Source organism: Callithrix jacchus, chromosome 1, assembly GCF_049354715.1.
Source record: "Callithrix jacchus isolate 240 chromosome 1, calJac240_pri, whole genome shotgun sequence".
In the NCBI taxonomy this organism is placed as follows: domain Eukaryota; kingdom Metazoa; phylum Chordata; class Mammalia; order Primates; family Cebidae; genus Callithrix; species Callithrix jacchus.
The window spans coordinates 169688517-169711514 of NC_133502.1; the positions used below are offsets into that span (position 1 = coordinate 169688517).

The 22998-nt window shown below is 50.2% G+C and overlaps 1 protein-coding gene across 17 annotated transcripts in view; it reads left to right on the forward strand.

The window, feature by feature from the left end:
- Nucleotides 1-22998, forward strand: part of GSN (gelsolin) — a 66114-nt gene that overhangs the window by 21277 nt on the left and 21839 nt on the right. For 9 of the 17 annotated variants that reach the window (XM_078375446.1, XM_078375445.1, XM_078375440.1 and 6 more), the window contains 4 exons: nt 12646-12716; nt 14570-14774; nt 15527-15681; nt 22743-22904. In XM_078375446.1, the coding sequence (XP_078231572.1) occupies nt 12693-12716; nt 14570-14774; nt 15527-15681; nt 22743-22904 (546 nt within the window). In that variant the 5' untranslated portion in view covers nt 12646-12692. Of the gene's footprint in view, nt 1-12421; nt 12597-12645; nt 12717-14569; nt 14775-15526; nt 15682-22742; nt 22905-22998 lie in introns of those variants that run through there. The other 8 variants (XM_078375451.1, XM_078375448.1, XM_054236483.2 and 5 more) reach the window with 3 other exon arrangements.

Below are 22998 nucleotides of genomic sequence, written 5' to 3' on the forward strand. Positions count from 1 at the left end.
AGAGATGGGGTTTCATCATTTTGGCCAGGCTGGTCTCAAACTCCTAACCTCGTGATCCACACGCCTCAGCCTCCCAAAGAGCTGGTATTACAGGTGTGAGCCACCACGCCCGGCTTAGACTAAGCATCTTAAATGTATTACCTATTTTAATCCTCAGTGAATGTGGGTATCATTTCCATTTTATAAATGAAGAAACAGGCACTGAGAAGGGAAGTTGTTTGGAGGGTCACATAGGTGATAGTTGGTAGGACTGGGAGTCCATCCCAGAGCCTGTCCTCCGTAAACATCATCCTGTCCCCTTCCTGATGTGAATCAAGCAAGGGATTAATGGATCCCAATTCATGGATCCAGGACAAGGTTTATGGCACATACTTCTAAGGGATAGGACCTGGTATGATGAACATGGCATTCAAAAGGTAATACATGGTACAGAGTCTGTCACAAAACAGACATGACACTGTGCATGAAACATGACCTGGGGTGTCAGAGGCATGGGGTGCAACTACAAGGGAGACACACGGGACAAGGCAAGAGGAACGCAGGGCCTGGTATGTGGCACTGTCACAGGGTGTGTGACACTGGGCGTGACAAACTCTATGATGCAGGGACATGGTACTCAGGGTTTGAGACTTGAGCTGTGGCAACTGGGCAGGCTCTCAGCCACAGTGGGACCCTTTGTCATCTGGATCCTCCATTATGTTGGTGCCTGGGGCCCCAGCAAGCAATGGCAGGAACAAGTTTCTCCTCCTCACAAAGGCCTGTCTGTATTTTTTTCTCCCTCTTCCTCCATCTCTTCGGATGCCAAAGAGTGGGCGTGTCCCAGAGGAGTGGTGGCTGGAGTAACCCCCTACCTCCGTCATCCCACCAGCTTAGACAGGGGTCAAGGCTTGGGGCCAAGTCCACTGCTCGGGAAGGGTTTGCCAGGCCCCCAGATCCCCTCTGTCTGAGATAGCTGTGAGCACCAGCGTTGGCTGAAGCGAAAGCTGGGTAATTTTCCTCTAAGCTGTCCTCCCTCCGCTCCCCTCCCTGTCTGCTGGTGCTGGCTGTGAGCGCGTCTGCATTCCGGAGCTTAGGAAAGTGACGACTGCTGCTGTTAAGGCTGAGGAAGTAGATTGTTAACAGCTGCTGTAGGAGGGGGTGGCTGTGCGGGAGAGGAGGCTGTGGATTGCAGGTTAACATTCCTTGAGGCTCTTAGCACCTGGCACTCACTACCTCATCTTGTCTCATTTGCACAAAGCCCCAGAGGCCTGATGAAGAGACAGGCCCAGAGAGGCAAAGAACTTGCCCAAGGTCACACAGGGAGGCAGAGCCAAAGCCTAGACCTTGGTTCTCCCAGAGGCAGGCTGGTGAGGTTGTCTAGAGGCCACGGCACAGGGGATGTTGTTGGGGGTTGAGTGGGCAATGAGGCTGCAAGGGCTTGTGGGCCCCAGATCACAGAAGACAGAGCTCAGGAGTCCTGACTTACTTCTCTCTGCACTGAGGTCCCCAGAGGGGGCTTGAGCAGGGAATGATACAGTCTGTATGGGTAACAGGCCCAGTGCAGGGAGAGTTTAGGCAGTGAGGGAGCTGATGTCATGATCCCAGGGAAAAGATGGGGATGCTGAACCAGGACAGTGGCTGGAGTGTGGGGGCGAGAAGTGGGTATAAAGTGGGGAGGAGGTAAGGTTGTTCTCTGCTCTGGTCTCAGCCTTTTGGTGGGATGACGGTGATTGGGTCCTTCCTCCAAGAGTATTCTAGAGGGTTCTAGAAGCTCCCATATGGACAGGCTCTTGGAGGATAGGGGTGATGATTAGGCAGGTGCCTGGATGGAGGTGAGGCTTAAAGCATACCCGGGGACAGAAGGCAGCACCCACACGGGGACCCAACTTTGTGCTGGGGACCCAACTTTGTTCTAGGGACTGTATTTTAGGTGCCAGATCTTGTTTATATCTTCCAGCTGGCTATGATTATCCTCTAAGCTGGGGAATGAAGAAAAGCATTCCAGTACTATACCTCTGTTTAGGTTAAGGGAGGGGAAACTACTTTAAATAAAATCTATTAGTTAAAAGGATTAGTACCATGTTGACCAGGATGGTCTCCATCTCTTGACCTCGTGATCCACCGGCTTTGGCCTCCCAAAGTGCTGGGATTACAGGCTTGAGCCACCGCACCCGGAAACCCCGTCTCTACTAAAAATACAAAAAATTAGCGGGGCATGGTGGCGCGTGCCTGTAATCTCAGCTACTCAGGAGGCTGAGGCGGGAGAATTGCTTGAACCCAGGAGGCGGAGGTTGCAGTGAGCTGAGATCGCGCCATTGCACTCCAGCCTGGGTAACAAGAGTGAAACTCAGTCTCAAAAAAAAAAAAAAAAAAAAAGGATTAGTACCAATAAATCTCCAATGGTTCTATTGTAGTCAAAAGTTTTAGATAAATTGTGAAAAATCTCTAATCATGCTATTTGAAGTTTTTCTTTCTTAAAAAATATATATAGTAAAAAGATTACTACAGTGAAGCAAATGAACATATGCATCATCGCAGTTAGCACAAAAGTAATTGTGGTTTTTGCCATTACTTCCAATGACAAAACTGCAATTACTTTTGCACTGACCTAATAAAATCTACTGATTTAACATGAATCCCAAAATATAGTACGTCTTATTCCCTATAGTCCTCATGTTGCGCATTAGTGCTCTTTTTATTTTTATTTATTTTTTTAAGATGGAGTCTTGCTCTGTCGCCAGGCTGGAGTGCAGTGGTGCGATCTCTGCTCACTGCAAACTCCACCTCCTGGGTTCGAGCACCTCCTGCCTTAGCCTCCCGAGTAGCTGGGACTACAGGTGCAGGTCATGACGCCCAGCTTATTTTTGTATTTTTAGTAGAGACGGGGTTTCACCATGTTGGCCAGGATGGTCTCAATCTCTTGATCTTGTGATCCACCCTCCTCGGCCTTTGAAAATGCTGGGATTATAGGTGTGTGCCACTTTATTTTTAAATTCTTATTTATTTTTATTATTTTTAATATATGTAGAGAGAGGGTGTCACTATGTTGCCAAGGTTGGTCTTAAACTGTGTGGCTCAAGCGAGCCTCCCTCCTCAGCCTCCCAAAGTGTTGGGATTATAGGCATGAGCTGTCTAGACTTGTTCATTCCACATATCTCCTACCTTGTGCCCGCTGTATCCTCGTTCATGGAGTTAACCAACCACGGGTCAGAAATATTTTTTAAAAAAACAATAAAAAATAACAAGCAACAGTAAAAATAATATAAAATTTAAAAACACTACAGTGTAACAACAATTTACATAGTTCATTGTTACATAGAAATTTACATTTACATTTCTATGTAACAACTACAGTTTAACAACTGTGTAATGGAATTTACATTGTATTAGGTTTTATAAGTAATCTAGAGAGATTTAAAGTATAATATGTGGGAGGATATATGTAGGTTGTATGCAGATACTGTACTATGCCATTTTATATATAGGTGTACAGCATCTACAGATTCTGGTGTCTGAGGGAGGTCCTGGAACCAATCCCCCATGGATATGGAGGGACGAGTATCCTCTGACATATCTCCCCACTGGACTTTTTTGAGATGGAGTCTTGCTTTGTCATCCAGGCTGGAGTGTGGTGGTGCGATCTCAGCTCACTGCAACTTCCACCTCCCAGGTTCAAGTGATTCTCCTGCCTCAGCCTCCTGAGTAGCTGGGATTACAGGCACACACCACCATGCCTGGCTAATTTTTTGCATTTTTAGTAGAGACAGGGTTTCACCATGTTGGCCAGGCTGGTCTCAAACTCCTGGCCTCAAGTGATCCACCTGCCTCAGTTTCCCAAAGTGCCGGAATTACAGGTGTGAGCCACCACTCCCGGCTCCCACTGGACTTTTACTCCAACTGATTTGTACTTGTATCAAGTTCTGGTGAGCCTGTGAGATAATATGGCCATTCTAACCCTGTGGACACCAAAGCTCAGAGAGGTCGAGTCCCTTGCTCAGCATCACCCAGTTGTAAGTAAGTGGTAGCACTGGGATCAGAGCCCTCTCTTTTTTGTTTTTGTTTCTTTGCTTTTCTGAGACAGGATCTCACTCTGTTGCCCAGGCTGGAGTACAGTGGTACAGTCATGGCTTACTGTAGCCCCTACCTCCCAGGCTCAAGTGATCCTCCCACCTCAGCCTCCCCAGTAGCTAGGACTACAGGTGTATGCCATCATACCTGGCTAATTTTTAAATTTTTTGTAGAGACAGGGTCTCACTCTGTGTCCCAGGCTGGTCTCAAACTACTAGGTTTAAGCCATCCTCCTGACTTGGCCTCCCAAAGTGCTGGGATTACAGGCATGAGCCACTGTGCCCAGCCAAGAGCCCTTGTTCTTTTGGGTGGGGCAGAACAGGCAAAGTTCAGAGAGGAGGGGAGGGGGTGTCATAAGGAGTCTCATGCAGGGGATTGGGTAGCAAAGCTGGCTCTGTAGATGTGGGCTTGAGGCCGGCCCACTCCTGAGATGCATCTGCATTCCTGGCTCTAGCCTTATTTGGAATCCTCCCTCTCTCCCTTGTTTTGGATGCAAAGACACAGAGGTAGAGGGGTGGGTATGGGGGAAGTGTAGGGCAGGTATAGGGGCCAGTGAGCTCTGTGTGTGTGTGTGTGTGTGTGTGTGTGTGTGTGTGTGTGTGTGTGTGTGTAGGGTCTGGACATGTGCTGGGGGTCCTCTTTGGATGTTAGGCTTACTCAGCACCTGCTGTGTGCCAAGCACAGTGCAAGGGGCTCCTTTAATCCTGCCAGACACCCCACCAGGTTGGAATCTTCACCCCATTTACAGAGGAGGAAATTGAAGTGCCACAGAAAGTGCCACTGGCCTAAGTTCCCTGGTGGGGATTTGGGCTTTGTCCAGATTCATCCCTGCACATTGCCTCATATTCCTCAGGTTGGAAGGTCACTCATCCTCACCCTGTTGGTCATTTTTGGTATCTCCAGCTCACAGACACTCTGCAGGCACTCCTGGATCCTGTTGTCTCTTCCCTCTTCCCCACACCTGTCCCCTTTTGTCTTTCTCAGGGAGTTCCCCCTGCAGGGTGACTTTGCAAGGCATGGTCCTTGGATCCTTCACATTTATGGTCTCATTTAATCCTCTCAACTAGCCTTCAAGAAACGTACTTTGACCCCGATTTTCCACATCCAGACAATGGGCTCACACTTCCTGCCAGAGCCCAGCAAGGAGGAAATCTTGGCTGTGGTTGTTGTGGGAGACTTGGGACAGAGAAGGGCTTTGTTTGGAGACAGCAGCAGGAGGGATGTAGCACCATCATCTTATTCCCTGCATCATTCATTGTCCCCATCCAGAAGGTGGTTGGCTGGGGAAGCTTCCACCATTCCTGATAGATCCCAGTGAAGGATGAATCTGATCCCTAGACAGGCAGTGGGGGACCCTGGCCAGATGCATAGACTTGTTTGCTTGCGTCTTTTAGCATCCTTGAATCCCAGGGCCTGAAGTGTTCTTAGACATGTAGACATGGGCCGGTTTTCTTACCCCCTGTGTCCTCTCAACCACATCACCACTGGGCAGCTCATTTTCTCTCTGGAAAAGGGGAAGGAAACCAGCATTTGTCTTTCTTCTTCTTTTTTTTTTTTTTTTGAGACAGAGCCTCCCTCTGTTGCCCAGGCTGAAGTGCAGTGGTGTGATCTTGGCTCACTGCAACCTCCACCTCCCAGGTTCACGCGATTCTCCTGCCTCAGCCTCTTGAGTAGCTGAGGCTACAGGCGCGTGGCACCACATGGCAACCATTTTTTCTTAATTGTGGTAACATACACACAACATAAAATTTGTCATTTAATAGGCCGGGCGCGGTGGCTCACACCTGTAATCCTAGCACTTTGGGAGGCCAAGGCAGGTGGATCACTTGAGATTAGGAGTTCAAGACCAGCCTGGCTAACATAGTAAAACCCCATCTCTACTAAAAGTACAAAAATTAGCTGGAAATCGCTTGAATACAGGAGAAGGAGATTGCAGTGAGCCGAGATCACGCTACTGCACTCCAGCCTGGGCGACAGGGCGAGACCCCGTCTCAAAAAAAAAGAAAGGCATTATTAACACTGCCTTACACATAAGGAAATAGAGGCTTGAAAAGACAGAAATGTATCCAAGTCTCTTTTAACAATAAAAGCAGACTCCTTTACCTGTGCTTACTCTGTACCAAGCACCATGCTAAGCCCCAAATATTCTTTACCTTGTTAAGTTCACACGACTACCCTTGGAAAAAAGTATTACAATCCCTGTTTTATAGATGAGGAAACTGAGGCTCAGAGAGTGACCTGCTCAAAGCCACACTGAGGCTCAGAGTGACCTGCTGAAAGCCACACTGCTAGTAAGTGATAGATCAGGAACTTAAACGCCGGCGTTTCTGGTGGGAGCTCTTTCCACAATCACACACAGAAGGTCGCTTTCTTTGTTTTTCTCCCTCTTGGAAAGTTCTTCCTCTGCAGAGCAGGATGCTGCCTCCTGTGGCTCCTCCTGCTCATTCTGGCTGAGGCTGGGGCATCGTAGACCCTGCCTTCCCCTGCAGCTTTGCAGTGCCTGTGTCTCTCCAAAGTCTTCTACAGATTCCAGGGTCCCAGCGGCTGCCACTGGGCTTCCTTGTCTTGCTGCAGACTTGTGTTCGTGGCTGGGCTTCCCAGGGGTGGGTGGCGGGGTGCTGAAGGGGCTAGGACACAGTTGTTTGCAGCCCTGGCTACTGACCCGCCACGATTCTCAGGGCCAGTTCCTCCCCTAGAGAAGGGGAGATAGACTGCTGAAGTGGGCCCTAGCAAGAAGGGCCCAGGGCTCATACCCATGGCCTGATCTGGCTGCTTCCAGGGCATGGGGTCAGGAAGTGGCAGGGCCAGGCCCCTCCAGATGTTCAGCCCTGCGTTTGCTCTGGAAGCTGGGAAAGGGACATGGCTTCGGTCCCTGAGACAGTTGGTCTCCTGGAGGTGGCTTGAGCCAAGCCCTGCTGGCCATCTCCTCAACAGCTGTCCACTCCCAGGACGGACTTGGCCAAAGCTGAAGCACAGCCAGCCTGGAGCCCTGCCGTGTCATGGAGACCCAGGCCTCAGCTCCGGTCTGGTTGTGGAGAGACCTGAGTTCTAGATCCACTCTGCCAGGCACTTACTTTGCTTTGTGACCTGGAAAATCACCTTCTTGTTCTTGGTGTGATCATCTACAAAAGAGAAGACAGACTAATGACCACTGCTGCAAATAATCCTGCTCTGAACAACATACTACAACAGTCTCACTCCTGTTCCCCCAAAAGTCCTGCAATGGCGCATCACTGTCCCTGTTGACACATGAGTGACCTGAGGCTCAGAGAGGAAAAATAACTCGCTCCACGTTACACAGCCCAGACCTGAACTCTAGTGTCTTACTGTGAAATCTATACCATCACATGCTGAATGAAGGCCTTTGTGCAGAAACTTGGCTGCTCAGAAAGAAGAGTGCTTAATTTTGGGGAGCTCCTGGGCTTCCTCACTGCTCCATGCTCTAGGTACCATTCTCCCCCTTTTGTAGATGAGGAAACTGAGGCCTTGACTGCAGGAGCTGAGTAGTCCAGATTTGAAAACCTGTGTTCTTTCAAGTCCACAGGGTTTGCCAGAACTTTTCCAGGCCCTTTCCAGTTTCACAGGGTTTCATAACTGGCTTCTCTGTTTACTGACCATTGTCCCAATTAGCAAAATCCCTGGCCAGAAGGGCGGGGGCTCCCAGGAGGACCCAGAGAAAAGCAGTGAGCCAAAAAGGAAATAGACTCCAAGAGAGGGCTTTCCATGAGTGGCTGGCTGCCTGGAGAATCAAAACAAGTGTTTGGAGTAAAGAGAAAAGAACAGGGTTGTGTCTTCCAGGCCTAGCCAAGGCCTTTTTGCACACTGTGGCCAGGGATGGAAGGGGCGGGGGAGGCTCCCTCCTCTGGTCTCTGGTAGCTGTCCTGGGGGTCCTGCAGACATACAGAGGAAAGGAGGGCCCAGAGCTGGCTGTGTTCTGGGGGTCATGGGTCAATTACAGGGGAGAGAGAGGTCCGCCAGGGGGACATGGGCTGTATAGCCCTCATCCTATGGCAGACACAGAGAATCTGCCTACTGTGTGCCTGGAGCTGGGCAGGACCCAGAAACAGCCAGGATCAGAGGTCAAAGAGGTCTCCGAGGTGCAGAGAAGCGCAGAGACCAGGACAAGCTCATGTACTGAGTTGGTAGCATAAGGGCTGCCTCCAAATCAAAGAAATCATGCTAGACCTGAGTGCCATATGGCCCAGAGTGCACGTGACACAGTCAGTGCTGTGCTAAGTGGCCACAGCCTGGGGATCTTCCAGGCCTTGGGCCTGGGCACTCACATCAGGTGTGTGAAAGGCTAGAGGGCTTTCCCGGTGTCACCTCCTGCCCTGGCCTGAGAGGTGTAGTGGGGACAGTTGCCCCAGAGACTCCTGGCTACCAGGCTTGACCTGGGCTTGATTGATTTAGCCTTTTGGCTGGAAAGAGCACTGCTGCTCCCTGCCCAGGCCAGGTGTGCCAGGAGCTCCTGCTTGGTCTCTGCAGACAGAGCCTGGGCTCTGAAGCCAGCCATACTTGTGTTTGAATCTCGGCCACACCTCTTTCCAGTTGAGTGACTTGATCCTCCCTGAGTCTCAGTTTCCCAGGCTGGGCCCGGAGGTGAGGTGGCGTGCTGCTATCGGTGACTGCAATGCCTCCTTCCGCAAGTCAGGGGCCCTGGACTGTCTGATCCAGAAGGGCCTGTAGAGGTGACCTGGTCCAATGCTCCCATTTTACAGATGGGAACCCTGAAGCTCAGAGTCTTGAAGGTCCTGGATTTGATCGTACAACCAGTATCTGGGAGTGCTGGGACTAGGAAAGAGGCTTAGAGTTAGAGCATCAGGCCCTACCCTGTATTTTGCATATGGAGACACTAAAGGCCAGAGAGGTACTGTGACTTGCCCAAAGTCACCCAGGAAGTCAATCAGAGCCTCTTCCTTTCTACCCCTGGGGTCTTTCTCTTGTACCTGAATTCCCCCATTCCCTTGAACTCATATGTCTTCTTCCAGGCAGGAAGCAGAGTAAGACAATGTTGCCCCCGTTATGGTCTCCACTCGTCAGTGCCCTATAGCAAGAGTTTCCAGAATCTGTAGTGAGGGCTCCCAGATGGCAAGGGCGGGATCTGTTCACCAGATCTCTCATGCCAAGAGCCTGGGCTCTAGAGCTATATGGCAGGCAAAACTGCAAGGCCTTTGTGATCATTAACATGGTCCCTGGGCTGATGGTCAGTGGCCCCTGGGACCAAGGTCAAGCCACAGCAGCCCTCTATTAATTACCAACCATGCAGGTCAGAGTCACACTGCTCTAGAAGGGGCCCCTCAGCTGGGCAGTTGCTGGCCCAGTTTCCGTCTGGGGGCTGGGTGGCCAAGGAAACTTCTTCCTACTTGTTTGAATTTTCCAAATTGTCTAATGAGCAGGCATCACTATAAGCATATGTTAAAAGCGATTGTTTCTGGATTTGTGTTTTATATTTAAAAAACCCATATTGGATATATACTTATAAAGTTTCACATTCTACAGCAATGCTTTGTACAATTTTTTTCAGCTAGTAAATTGACATATAATTTACACATCATAATTCACTCACTAAGTATACACATAGTTCTATGAATTTTAGTAGATTTAATGAGTTGCATAGTCTTCACTGTAATCCAGTGTTAGAATATTTTTATCACTCCGAAAAATTCCCTCGTTTCAACTGCAGTGATCTAGGCACTTTCTCCAGCCTCAGCCAGCCACGGCAACGTTTGAGGATGAAATTCTCCTTCTTCCCTTTCAAGCAAACGGCCTTAAAAGTTCGGTGCTGACCCTCTGATTTTTTTTAGGGTGTATGCAAAAACAGGCACCACTGTAAAAAGAAGAGGAGCTATACTATAGCCACTGTTGTGCAGTTGCTTTCTGCACTCGGAGATCTCCCTATGCTTATTGTGTGCCTACTATGTGCCAGGCACAATCAGATGTAGCTCATTCTTTTTTCACAGCTGCATAGTGTCCATTGTATGGTGGCTCCATAATTTATTTGGACGTTTGGGTCCTTTCCAGTTTTCTTCAAACAATGCTTCAGTGAACATCCTTGCACATATATTTTTGTGTTTGTTGATAAGTAATTCTGTAGAAAGTGGAACTGTTGTTGTGCATTGTGTGTTTTGAGTTGGGACAAATTGCTATCTAGAGAGGTGAAACTGGTTTATGCTTCCATCAAGAGCTTATGGGAGCTCCTATTATTTTAAAAAAATAATATCATCCTCCAAATGGCTAGGGTAAAGGGAGGGCTCTCTGAATTTAGGCCGCTGGGCAGGCCCAGGCCTGGACTTACCAGGACATGGAGTCCTGAGAACTCAGATTTCCCTCAGGGGCCCCCACAGACACCGAGATAAAGTTCACATTCTTCAGTGTGGCACACAGGCCTCTGTGACCCCTGCTGCCCTCAGCAGCCTCCTCTCCTCATGCTCCCTGCATTTCAGACTGGACCCCTGATAATTCACTGGATCTGGCTGATGTTTGCCTGCCCTTTGCCTATGTGTCCCCTCCCTGCGGAATGCCTTTTCTTCTTAATCTCCATCCTCCCTGTCCTTCAAGGCCTGGGTCGTAAGTCCCTTTCTCCACAACGCCTTCTTATAATCCCTCCAGCCTGAATCATCGTCTCTGTGTTCCTTTAGCCTTTGATCTGAACCGCACTCCCCCTTAGGTGGGAGCAAATTGTGCATGGGAGAGGGCAAACTTCAGCCTGATCGGATAGAGGCTGGACTTCAGGAGGAGCTGGGAAGAGGGACCATAGTTTGTGGGGAGGTTGTGGAGAACTCACATTTACCTAGCTGCTGGCCAGCCTGTTTTCATACCCACAGACCAATATAATCCTCAACCACTGTAGTCATTTAGTAGATGAGAAAGATGAGACACTGAAAACATGCACAGCGAAGGTGGGAATGAAAGCCAGCTCTCCAACGCCCCAATCTTCTTTCCTGTCACTGCGTCAGGCTACAGGGTGATGGGAGATCTGGGATATGGAGAACTTAGAGGTGGGGCGGATTCTGCACAGTGCAGGGAGGGAGGAGAGGGTTTGGAGAAAGTGGGAAGCAGGCCTCCTCCAGTTTGGATAGCACTTTCCCTAACCCAATAACTCTAGAGGGAGAGTGGAGGGATGGGAAGGGAGCTTGGGAATGAGGAGGAAATGCAAACTCTCCTCCCACTGCAGAGTCAATGAATAGTACCTAAAAGGGAAACAAAATAAAACAATTTCAAGAAGTAACAAGGGCTTGTTTAGAGACTGAAGGTAAACTCTGAACCATCAGCTAAAAGAGGTAGATAGCAGTGGTTGCCCCTGGGGAGAGGTAAATGGGATGGAGTGGGGGAACAACTGTGTACAAATACTTGACTTTATGTTTTAATCGAAGTAAGACTTTTAAAAAACAAAAACTTTTTTTTTTTTTGAGACGGAGTTTCACTCTTGTTACCCAGGCTGGAGTGCAATGGGGCGGTCTCGGCTCACTGCAACCTCCGCCTCCTGGGTTCAAGCAATTCTCCTGCCTCAGCCTCCCGAGTAGCTGGGACTAGAGGCGAGCGCCACCATGCCCATCTAATTTTTGTATTTTTAGTAGAGAGGGTTTCACCTTGTTGACCAGGATGGTCTCGATATCTTGACCTTGTGATCCACCCACCTCGGCCTCCCAAAGTGCTGGGATCATAGGCATGAGCCACCACCCGGCCCTAAAAAACAAAAACTTTTTAAAAAGGACAGAAAGGCCGTCTTGGGAAAAGTAGGAGGGGGCATCCCAGGAGCTGAGCGTTCTGCCCCGCCCCTCTGAGTCCTGCTGGCTTCACTTGCCCAAGGGAGCTGGGTCCCCTGCCCTGCTGCGGTGCATGCTCCCTGGTGGGGGTTCTCCCAGGCCCGCACTGCCTGAGTTCAAATACCAGGACAGCACCTTTTAGTAGCTGTGTGGAAGTTGCTTCACCACTCTGTGCTGTTCCATCCTCTGTAAAATGGGTTGGCCATTGTCCCCTCTGAAAAGGGTGTGCTGATGCCTCAGTGAAAAGCTTTCAAAAATTGTTAGGTCATGTTATTTTTTTCCTGGAGGTGTTAGGTGCGGAGGAGAGGAGGGGGGCTCGCGTGGGTCACAGGAGGCTCAGCGGGGCTCGCCGTGGTTCGTGCGTGCGACCATTTAGCGTTCACAGAGCCACTGCCTGCTATATGCTAGGCCCGGTGCTGGTGCTGAGTCTCCGCCCCGGAGCTGGGGTGTAGGGGCTGCCGCGCCCTGTCGGGTTGATGCCGGTGGGAACCCAGATGTCTTCAAGATTCGGGACAGATCCCCGCCCCGCGCCCTCCCTGCGGGGCGGTCCCCGGCTTGGGCGGGCTGGGCGGGCGGCTACTTAAGGTCGGCGACCCAAGAACGCAGCTGCCGACTGGGTCCTCTGCAGCTGTCGCCACCATGGCTCCGCACCGCCCCGCGCCCGCGCTGCTCTGCGCACTGGTCCTGGCGCTGTGCGCGCTGTCGCGGCCCATCCGTGCGGCCACTGCGTCGCGGGGGGCGTCCCAGGCCCGGGCGCCCCGGGTGCAGGCGCCCCAGGTGCGGGTGAGTGCCCGGGGGGCCCGGGGCTCCCGGAGTAATTCTCTATTGTAAGTTCTTGCAGATACAGCGCTAGGAAAAGGGGAGTAATTCAGGTCTAGAATGGAAAAACTGTTTTGTTGCTTTGTAAGTATCTCTTGCTGCTTCCGGGGCTCTGGCTCGCAGATGAGGGTGGGAGCCTCGGGGCTCTGGCTGCTCCCTCCCAGGAGGCTAACCTCGCCTTGGCCGGATTTCTTTTCCTCTGTCCCCGTCTGACATCTTACCTCCTGCCTCCTGATTTCTCCTTTTCCTTCTCTGATTTCTTCTGTCTGTGTCACTTCTTTCCTTTCTCTTCCGATGTCTTCTTCCCTTTCCGATTCCTTGTTCGCATTTGCTCTCTCTCCCTCTCCAGTATTTCCTTCTTTCTTGTATGACCTCACCTCTGTCTGCTTATGGTCATTACTATTATTTCTTCTCTCCTTTCTGCTGTCTTCCCTGTCTCGTCTGGTTTCACCTCCTCTCTCCTGTTTCCCTTGTGTTTTTTCACCCTTCTGCCTGAGTTCCCCCCGCCTGGTTTCTCTGACTTTCCCCCTCTGACTTTTACTCCCACCAGATCTCTTCTCCGGCCAGAGGTGACCTGCACCTGCTGATTTTTGTCCTTGACTCCAGCCTAACCCTCCTGCGTCTGCCCCAGCCCCAGCCCCAGCCCCAGTGCATGTCTAACCGCCTCTTCATCCTTAACCACCTCATCTCCAACAGCCTCCTGCAGACCCCGGTGCATCCTCTTCACTTCTTCCAAGAAATGAAATTTGCGGGTGGGACATTGCAGGGCAGGAGGGAGGAGGCAGACAGCGCAGGAGGCCACTTGGGCTCAGCCATTTGGACCCTTCTTGAGGGTATGATAGGGATGGGTGCAGAGAGGAGAGGGGGCTCCTGTAGGCCACAGGAGGCTCAGCTGGGCTCACTGAAGTTTGCAAATGCACCCATTTAACATGCACAGAGTTAGCGCCTGCTGTATGCCAGGCCCTGTGCTGGAAATCTTTCCACTTCCAAAGAGCAAAAGCAAACAGGCTGTGTGACCTTGGGTCAGTCCCCTCCCCTCTTTGAGCCTCAGTTTCTCTATCTGCAGATTGGGTTCAGATAATGAGCTCTCAGAGAGCCTTTTAGTTGTGATAGCCATTGAAGATGCTGGAAGGGAGCAAGCTGAGACCCTAAGAACCCCTAGATTTACTATTGCCATCTGAGGGGTCTACCCATAGTCCCAGAGCTTATGATCTTGGAACCTGGGGCAATCCCTGCTACACTGTTTCCTAGCTGGAGGTCCCTGGCAGAGTCCCATCACCTCTCTGTGCCTTGATTATCACATCAATTGGCAATAAGAAAAGAAGGGAGGCTGGGTGTGGTGGCTCGCGCCTGTAATCCCAGCACTTTGGGAGGCCAAGGTGGGTGGATCACCTGAGGAATTCAAGACCAGCCTGACCAACATGGTGAAACCCCACCTCTACTAAAACTACAAAATTAGCCAGGCGTAGTGGTGCATGCCTGTAATCCCAGCTACTTGGGAGGCTGAGGCAGGAAAATGGTTTAAACCCAGGAGGCGGAGGTGGCAGTGAGCCGAGATCAAGCCACTGCACTCCAGCCTGGGTGACACAGTGAGACTCTGTCTCAAAAAAAAAAAAAAAAAAAAGAAAGAAAAGAAAAGAAGGGAACAGGGAAGTAGAGCCCTCTGTGCCCCCCATCACCAGAAAAAGCCGATGGCAGGTTGAGTAGGAGAGATAGATGCTGGCTGTGGCGCAGGATTTGAGGCATAAAACTCTTGCCCTGTTTGCTGACTCATTGAGACAGGGCATTCAGAAGGGGATAGGCTTGCCTGCGGCATTGGGAGAGCAGGAGGCTCAAGTGAGATGCTCTTGGTGCTAGAAACCACCCTCCCTCATGCCTGGGGTCCCTCCCTGCTAGGACCCATGCCCCTGCTCAAGCTCTGCCCTGTCTCTTCCCAGCCCAGCAGCATGGTGGTGGAACACCCCGAGTTCCTCAAGGCAGGGAAGGAGCCCGGCCTGCAGATCTGGCGTGTGGAGAAGTTCGATCTGGTGCCTGTGCCCACCAACCTTTACGGAGACTTCTTCACGGGCGATGCATACGTCATCCTGAAGACAGTGCAGCTGAGGAACGGGAATCTGCAGTATGACCTCCACTACTGGCTGGGTAAGGCTGGCCCTGCCCAGCCCTGCCCCAGCCCCCATTCTGAACAGTGCAGATCTTTGAGGCGTGGTCCCCAGGAAGGGAACTTATTATTGAGAAACCAGTATGCGCCAGGCTCTTGGCTAGTGGTTCATGCCCCTAGACTCTAGAGCCAGCATGGTCGAGTTCACACCCCTACTCTGCTCCAACCCTTGGTCTGCCTCTGCCCTTTGGCAAGTCACTCGATGTCCCTGTGGAGTGAACATGATGATAGCTCTGCACTACCTCACAGGAATGTTGCGAGGGTTAAACACTTTACTATGGCACTGAGAACTGTGGGTCAATTGGAGACCCTGGACCCCTCCATAACCTCCCTGGGCCAGCTCCAGGCACTTCCTAGTTTGCCCTTCGGAGTCAGGAGCCCTGAGTCCCCGCCACACCTCTGCTGTGTGATGCTATAAGTCCTACCCACTTGCTGAGCTTCAGTTTCCTAATCTGTGAATTGAGCTGATGCTCCCAGTCCTGAGTTCACACTCAGGAGGGCTGAGAACAAGTGTAGAGGAATGTGACAGAGCTGGGAAGACCCTTAGAGAAAAATGAGGTCCATCGTCCCATTATACAGATGGATTAACTGAGGCTAACAGAAAGTAAGGTCTTGCTCAGCTTCTACAGCTAGGCCAGGGCAGTGCTGGGGTTCCTCCTCCTCTTCCTCCTCTTCCGCAGGGGTCTGGGATGCTTCTGGGAGGCCAGGCTCATGCTGCTCTGATGTCCCCTAGGCAATGAGTGCAGCCAGGATGAGAGCGGGGCAGCTGCCATCTTTACCGTGCAGCTGGATGACTACCTGAATGGTCGGGCCGTGCAGCACCGCGAGGTCCAGGGCTTCGAGTCTGCCACCTTCCTAGGCTACTTCAAGTCCGGCCTGAAGTACAAGGTGGGTTGGGCCCCACTGTGCTCGAGCAGTGTGGACAGACGCACCAGTAACAGGGCTCACTCAGGCCCATCTGTCTTTTGACCTTGTGATGCAATGGGAAGACCCACCAGAGGTCAGGCTTTGGAGTCAACCAACATGGGGTTTACATCCTGGCTTCTTTCTAGCTGTGTGAGCTTGGACAAATCACACTGCCTTCCTGAGCCTCTGGTTCCTTATGTTAAAATGGGGAGAAGAAAATTCCCCATAACTTCATAGTGTCTTCCTGGCCCCAGTAGTGAGGAGTGGGCCAGAGGTGGAAATCCCGTCCTTGCAGGCCCTGGGGGGCTTTGGCCTAGTCTTGTTCCTGTACCCCTTCTTAGGGCCTTGCCAACAGAGAGCCCATGTTTGGTGTCTGAGAGAGCACTGTTAGCCACATCCCTCCTTCTGTTCACTAGAATCCCTTTTGAACTTGAACTCTTAAGAGTCTGTACCAAGACAGAGCTCTTTTCCCAAGCTCCTAGCCAGGTGGGGCTGAGCAAAGCCAAGCCGGGAGCTCCAAGGGACTGTACCCTAATATGCTAGTGACTTCCTACAAGCCACTTGACCTCCTTGAGCTGCCCTTTCCTCTCTGGTTACCTGAGAGCCAGTTGTACCTGCCCTACAGGGCTGGGAGAAGATTCGGTGCGGGGGTGGCTGGGAAATGCCTTGCATGGGGCTTGGCCGTCTGGAAGGGCTCTGGGAACACTGTAGCTTTGCAAAGCTGGGGTTTTCTTTGGTCAGGAAATAAAGGGGGATCACAGGCCTTCAGAACCAGGTGGGCCTTGATGTCAGAGTCCAAATCTCTCATTTTACTGGGGGAGAAAGGAAACTGAGACACAGAAAGGCTTAAGCAATTGGCCCAGAGTCACACAGCAAATTGGTGCCAGACCCAGGACTAGAACCCAGATGTCCTGACTCTCAGCATTCTTTCCACTAAACTGACATATTCCTAATGACCAGGGTCCTAGGGTAGGGTTCAAGCCTATCTGTGTTGCTGATGTGCTGTGTGACCCTAGAGAAGTCACTGTTCCTCTCTGGACGTCAGGATCATCTGTGTCAATGGAATGGTGAGGCACTGGTGTGTCTCCCTGGTGAGGCACAAGAGATTGAATGATGGGAAAGTGCCAATGAAACTCAGATAGCAACAGCCAGGGTGTGTCCTGGGAACCATAGTCCAGGGCTGGGCGGGGCTGGGCTGGATTCCCTGGAGTCTGCCCAGCCCCCTGTGTGCCAGTTTTCCCTTGCATTGAGCTCCTCCTGTTGAGCTGTCCAGCCCTTTCTTGCCACAGCCCTTTCTGGGGCCTTGATGCCTTGCAGAAGGAGAGGTAAGAAGTTTGGGAGCCAGGCCCCTGAGCCGGAGAAGGACCAGGTCTTTGCAATTTCTGGAGCAGGAAGTGGAAAGAACACGTGCCCAGGAATCAGAGACTGGGATTCAGGTTGCAAGGCCACCTCCTGTAATTGCTGTGAGACTTTGGGCAAGTCACATATCTTTGGGCAGGTGTTCTCACTCATTCCCCTTTCATCATTCGTTCAACAAATACTTACTGAGCCTCAATAACAGCTGCACCTGCTCATTGTTGCTGCATTGTGGCAGACACGGTGCTGGGAGTGTAGGTTATCTCATTTCAGCCTCATAACTGTCCTGGGAGGTAAGTAATTCCAATTCCATTGTACAGATGAAGCTGGAGGCTCAGAGAGGCCGCTGTATTCAAACCCAGGCTTTTGTTCCCTTAACTCTGCCAGGCCCTGTGCTGGGTACTGGGGTGCCCAGGTGAAGAAGGTGGGTCCCTGCCCTTGAGAGTGTCCTGAGGAGTTGGGGAGACTGGCAGCCTCACAAAAAGTCAATCTATTGCTTCCCAGTGGTGGGGTGACAGGTGGGATCCCAGGGAGTGCTCGGCTCTGGGAGGGGTTCAGGGATGAGACAGATGAGTAGGTGTTTGCTAATCTATCTTGTCTTAGTCACCGTTTCTTAGGGCATAACCCAATGGTCTAACATGGTTACAAATATGAGAGTTCTCATATACACAGGAAGGATGTTATGTTGCAGAGCAGGTCATAGGCTCCCCGGATTATTAGGAATAAACAAGGATAAGAATCCTTACCATGTGTTAAGCCTTGACTACTCATTTATTTCTCCCTATAGCCTTTAGGATGGATGGTAATGTTCCCATTTTGTAGATGAAGAGGCTGAGGCTCAGAGGAGTAAACTAACTTGCCTAAGCTCACACAGCTAGTAAAAGGTGCTTATCATTGAACATTTATCTATTACTTTCTGTGTCAGGGACTCTTCTGGGTGCTTTACTCATTTAACTGATTTTACCTTAATAGGTAGTTACCTGTTAGCACCATTTTATAAATGAGGCTACCAAGACACAGAGATGTCAAGCAACTTGTCCAAGGTCACACAGCTAGTGACTGGACTAGGGTGCAAACCCAGGTGTGAAGGGCCTAGCACAGACCTGGTTCAGAGTAGACATTTGTGTCCCTGATCTTTGATCGTAGCTCGGATGTGCCCTGTGATCTGCTTGGATAGCCTGGCTCCCTCACCCCCAGAGGATTTTCCAGGATGTTCTTGGATCACACCTGAGGAAAGCTCCAGCTGGGCCCAGATTTGGGGCTTCCGTCCTCAAAGGTGCTGGTTCCTGGTGCAAATGGGAGGCCCAGGGCTGGTCCTGTTTACCACCTTCTGCAAGTCCTCAGGCTGCCCCCGCACTTGGCAGGTCCAGCCCAAGGTTCTCACCCTGGCGCCCTCATCAATTATAGATCCCCGAGGAGCAGGGCTTGTTACGCAAGACTTGTTCCTGTGAAAGCCTCTTCCTCTGAGCCAATTCTGTCCTCGGAGTGTGAGAAGGGGCAGGGAGGGGACAGCCAGCCACTAGAAAGGGCTGACTTGGGACTTGGCCCTCTTGTTCTGTGACCTCCAGATCCTTAGGCCACTCTACTGCAAGAGAGTTCAGAATCTCTAGATTCCCTGCCCTCCTCCTCCCACTCCCCAGACTCCCGCTTTTGGATTGAACCCCGGAGACCCCCTGGGGCTGGGTTATTTGAAACCCATTGTTCAAATGGAATCTGGCCTGGGCAGAATCTTGGGAGCCCTTGGACCTGAGAAACACAATTGGGAACCCACAGAATCACTGGAACCTTTCTGTCCTCCCTCCCTCCAATTTCATAGAACACAAGCTCTGATTTTAGAGGGTGGAGGGGACCAACCCTGATCAATTCATTTTTTTTTGTTTTAGAAACTGTTTAACTTTAGTTTTCACATAAATCTTCATTGCTTTTTTCCCCCTTCTTCTGACTACAAGAGTAATATAAGCTTATTGTAAAATGTCATTACAGAAATATAGGTTCTAGAAAATAAAAGGTTTCCCCAAACATGATTTTGCCCTTTAAGATATGTATCATATAGTGGCTAATTTCTTTCTCTCTCTCTGAACATATATAGACAGACACAGATATATGTAATTATTTTAATTTGGAAAGTGGCTTTTAAAACAATTTATCTGTAGGGTCCAGCCCTATAGGGACCCGTGAGTCCCTCTCTGCAGGTGTGAAGATAAGAAACTGGAAACAAAAGACACAAGACACCGAGAAAGAGAAAACAGAGTTTGGGTCCAGGGTCCACTGTTACCCAAAGCACGGAGACCAGCGGTGGCCCCGTGTGCCTGGACGCTTTGATTTTTATTGAGTACAATGCAGGGGAAAGGCAGGTGGGATGAGGTAACGGTGGTCAGTGATAGGGTCAGGTAAATCACATGTCTTGGAGATAGGGGGCCCAAAACTTTGCAGAAGCTGAGGCCAGGAGAAAACCTAAGGTGTCAGCACTTTTTTCATACTTGTCAAGAAGTAGCAAGGTGACTAAGATGTATGTTACTATTACTAATTCTTATCCTCTAAGAAAAAGAGGAACCAGGTGCAGAAGCAGAACTTCAAAGTAGCCATGGAACGTGACCGCTGAAGCACAGCACCACATAGAGACAATTAAGTCCCTGGATTTCTGTGGGTTTCCCTAACAGCCGTTAGGCTGACCACAAAAGCTTGGAGAGCAGAGTTTTCTCCTCAATGCCCCGAGGAAGGAGATGTCTCAGCCATCTTGTATGTCTCCTTCCCTAGCTGGCTAAACAGGGGGCGCTTTCACAGCGCTGACACTGTTGCACAGCCAACAGAAGAAAACCTGACATTGACAGAATATTGACACTGCACCTGCCCCTGATGTGTGTGTGACAGAGGACTTAGAGCATCTTGTCCTAGGGTTACCTCTTTTCCAATGCCACTTCAGTCCCATACTTCTTGACCTGAAACTTACTAGTAAGATTAAAGATTATATGATTATATATGTGTATATATTTATGATTACATATGAATAGCTATGTGATTATTTATGTTTATATGTAGGAATAACTATGTGACTATATCTCCAATTCTTTTCTAATTCTGTATTTACATGAGAACATGCTGAGGCTTCAGACCCTTGCCTGGGCTCTTGCCATGTTTCCCTCCCACATTTATCCTACAGAATTTTGTTCAAAGAATTTGATGCCAATCTTGCCCACCTAATGATTAGACCCTAGAAAGCAACAATCAGTGTTAAAGATTAGAGTCAAAAGCAGGAAAAACTTCAAAAAGCTTCTTTCCCTTGCCCTCGTGGATCCACTATTGTCTAAGAGCTTGTTTTAATTTATTTTTGTTCATCTTTCCAATACTAATTTCCTAGACCAGTAAAATTAGAGGAGTTAATTAATCAGAAAACTCATGGCTGCAATAATTTGACATCAAGAATTATTTTATAAGGCTGGGTGCGGGGGCTCATGCCTGTAATCCCAGCACTTTGGGAAGCTGAGATGGGTGGATCGTTTGAGATCAGAAGTTCGAGACCAGCCTGACCAACATGGTGAAACTTTGTCTCAACAAAAAAATACAAAAATTAGCTGGGCATGGTGGTGCACATCTGTAATCACAGCTACTTGCGAGGCTGAGGCACAAGAACCCCAGAAGGGGAGGCTCCATTGAATTGAGATTACATCACTGCACTCCAGCCAGGGTGACAGAGTGAGACTCTGTCTCAAAAGAAAAAAAAAGAAAACTTGATATTGAGAGAAGAATGTGGATCTTACAGATTCAGACATGCCTGGGTTTAAATTCTAGATCTACCACTTACCATCTGTAAGATTTTGGGCAAGTCCCCTCACCTGTGGGCCCCATTGTCCTCATCTATACGATGGGGCAATGACGCCTCCCTTGCAGGCAATGCGTGAAGAATGCCTGGCACAGTGGGCATTGTCATTTCACAAACATGGATATTGCTCACTATGGGAAGACATAACAGGACCCAGTACAGATGGACTCCTTTTGCCGCTTGCCTTCCTCGAGTCTGAGTGGCTAGAATTAGACTTAGCACAGTGGACTGAGGGGCCCTAGATGGGTGTCCGCCTGCTGGCCTGAGTGGAAGCCCTCTGCTTCCACCCCCATGCGTGGAGCAGGGAGACAAGCACCCAGTCGGGAGGAGGAAACAAGGTTTCCAGCCTTGACTTGGCCACACGCTTGCTGAGCGCCCTTGAGTAAGCCCACTTCACTTCTCTGGGCTTCAGTTTGCCATGGATAAAGTGGGATGCTCTAGAAGGACATTTCCAACTCTGGTTTGAGAACTCTGGGGCATGGTGCTGGGGACTGTTCACAGGGAAGCCCAGCCGACTTTCCTTGGCTTGCTCCTGAGTGAGGGCGTTTGTGACTGCAGCAGGGAGGCTCTCCCGAACGCCCTGCTCTGGATACAGTAATGATGTCAGAGGGTCAGGAAGCAGGAGAGGCCTGAGGCTCAAAAAGGGCAAGTGACTTACCCAAAGCCATCCAGCACTGTTGTGCCAGGGTACCTGTCCCTTACCCACAGCTGCTGTGAAGGCACCGCAGGGTGGGAGTTGCTGTGGTACTGTAGGGGGAAGGAGAAGGGTGGCGTGGGCTGGAGCAATCTAGGAAGACTTCGCAGAGAGCCTTGAAGGATGAGAAAGATTTGGATTAGCACCTCTCTAAGTGGCTTTTGCAGAATACTCAAGCTGGAGGCAGGGTATGGTGGAGAAAAGGGGTTCTTGGGCTGGATTCAGTGACTCACTCCTGTAATCCCAGCACCCAAGGATCGCGTGAGGCCAGGAGTTGAAGACCAGCTTAAGAAGCATAGTGAGACCCATGTCTAAAATTAAATAAAATAAAATAAGCTGGGCACAGTGGCTCATGCCTATAGTCCTAGCCACCGAGAGGCTGAGATGGGAGGATCATTCAAGTCCAGGAGTTTGAGGTTACAGTGAGCTGTGATCATACCCAGCCTGGGACAGAGTGAGGCTCTGTTGAAAGAAAGAAAGAGAGTGGAAGGAAGGAGAGAAAGAAAAAGAGAAAGAGAGAAAAGAAGGAAGGAAAGGAAAGAAAGAAAAAAAGGAAAGAAAGAGGTAAAGAAATAAAGACAAGTAGTTCTTGATTCAATAAGGCAGGGAAGTGCTGTGTAACAAAAGGCAAGCAGGTGTGTTCACCATAGGATTTAGCAGAGCCTTTGTTATGCACATGTGCATTGTGTAACAGTCAGGGAGGGTGAGTGAGGAGCATTCCCTATGCTTATTCAACCATGGAATTATTTCCTTGCAGAATGTCTTAGGGAACTAGTGTGCCTTTGGACAGTGCTGGTTTTGAGAAAGGAATTGTTGCAGTTTTTTGATCTGGGGAAGTGGCTGCAGGTGTCCTTGTTAGTGGTGTATGGGATTCAAAGGGGTGGCAGAAACATGCAGTGGGTAAGGAATCTCTCACTTCTTAGCTGTGTGGTCTTGGGCAAATTTTATTCCTTTCTTAAACCTTAGTTTCCTTCTCTGCAATAGACATAAGAATGTTCCAGTCTCAAACAAGATAATGGGTATGAAAGTCCTGAGTTAACTGAGAATCACTGTTGCTGGAAAGTCACTGGTCCACAGGCCAGAATTTCCTTCACCTGAATTCTATCCCCTTCTCCCATATCTGCTTCCCTGGGCCCTCTCTGCTGGGCTAATGCTGTCTCTTTGGCCCCACAGAAAGGAGGTGTGGCATCGGGATTCAAGCACGTGGTACCCAACGAGGTGGTAGTGCAGAGACTCTTCCAGGTCAAAGGGCGGCGTGTGGTCCGTGCCACTGAGGTGCCTGTGTCCTGGGACAGCTTCAACAATGGTGACTGCTTCATCCTGGACCTGGGCAACGTGAGTCCTGTTTCCCCTTTCCCAGGAGCCACTGAGGTGCTCTTGGCCTGGCCAGGCCTGACTCTAGGGATTTGGGTATATCCCGTGAACAAAT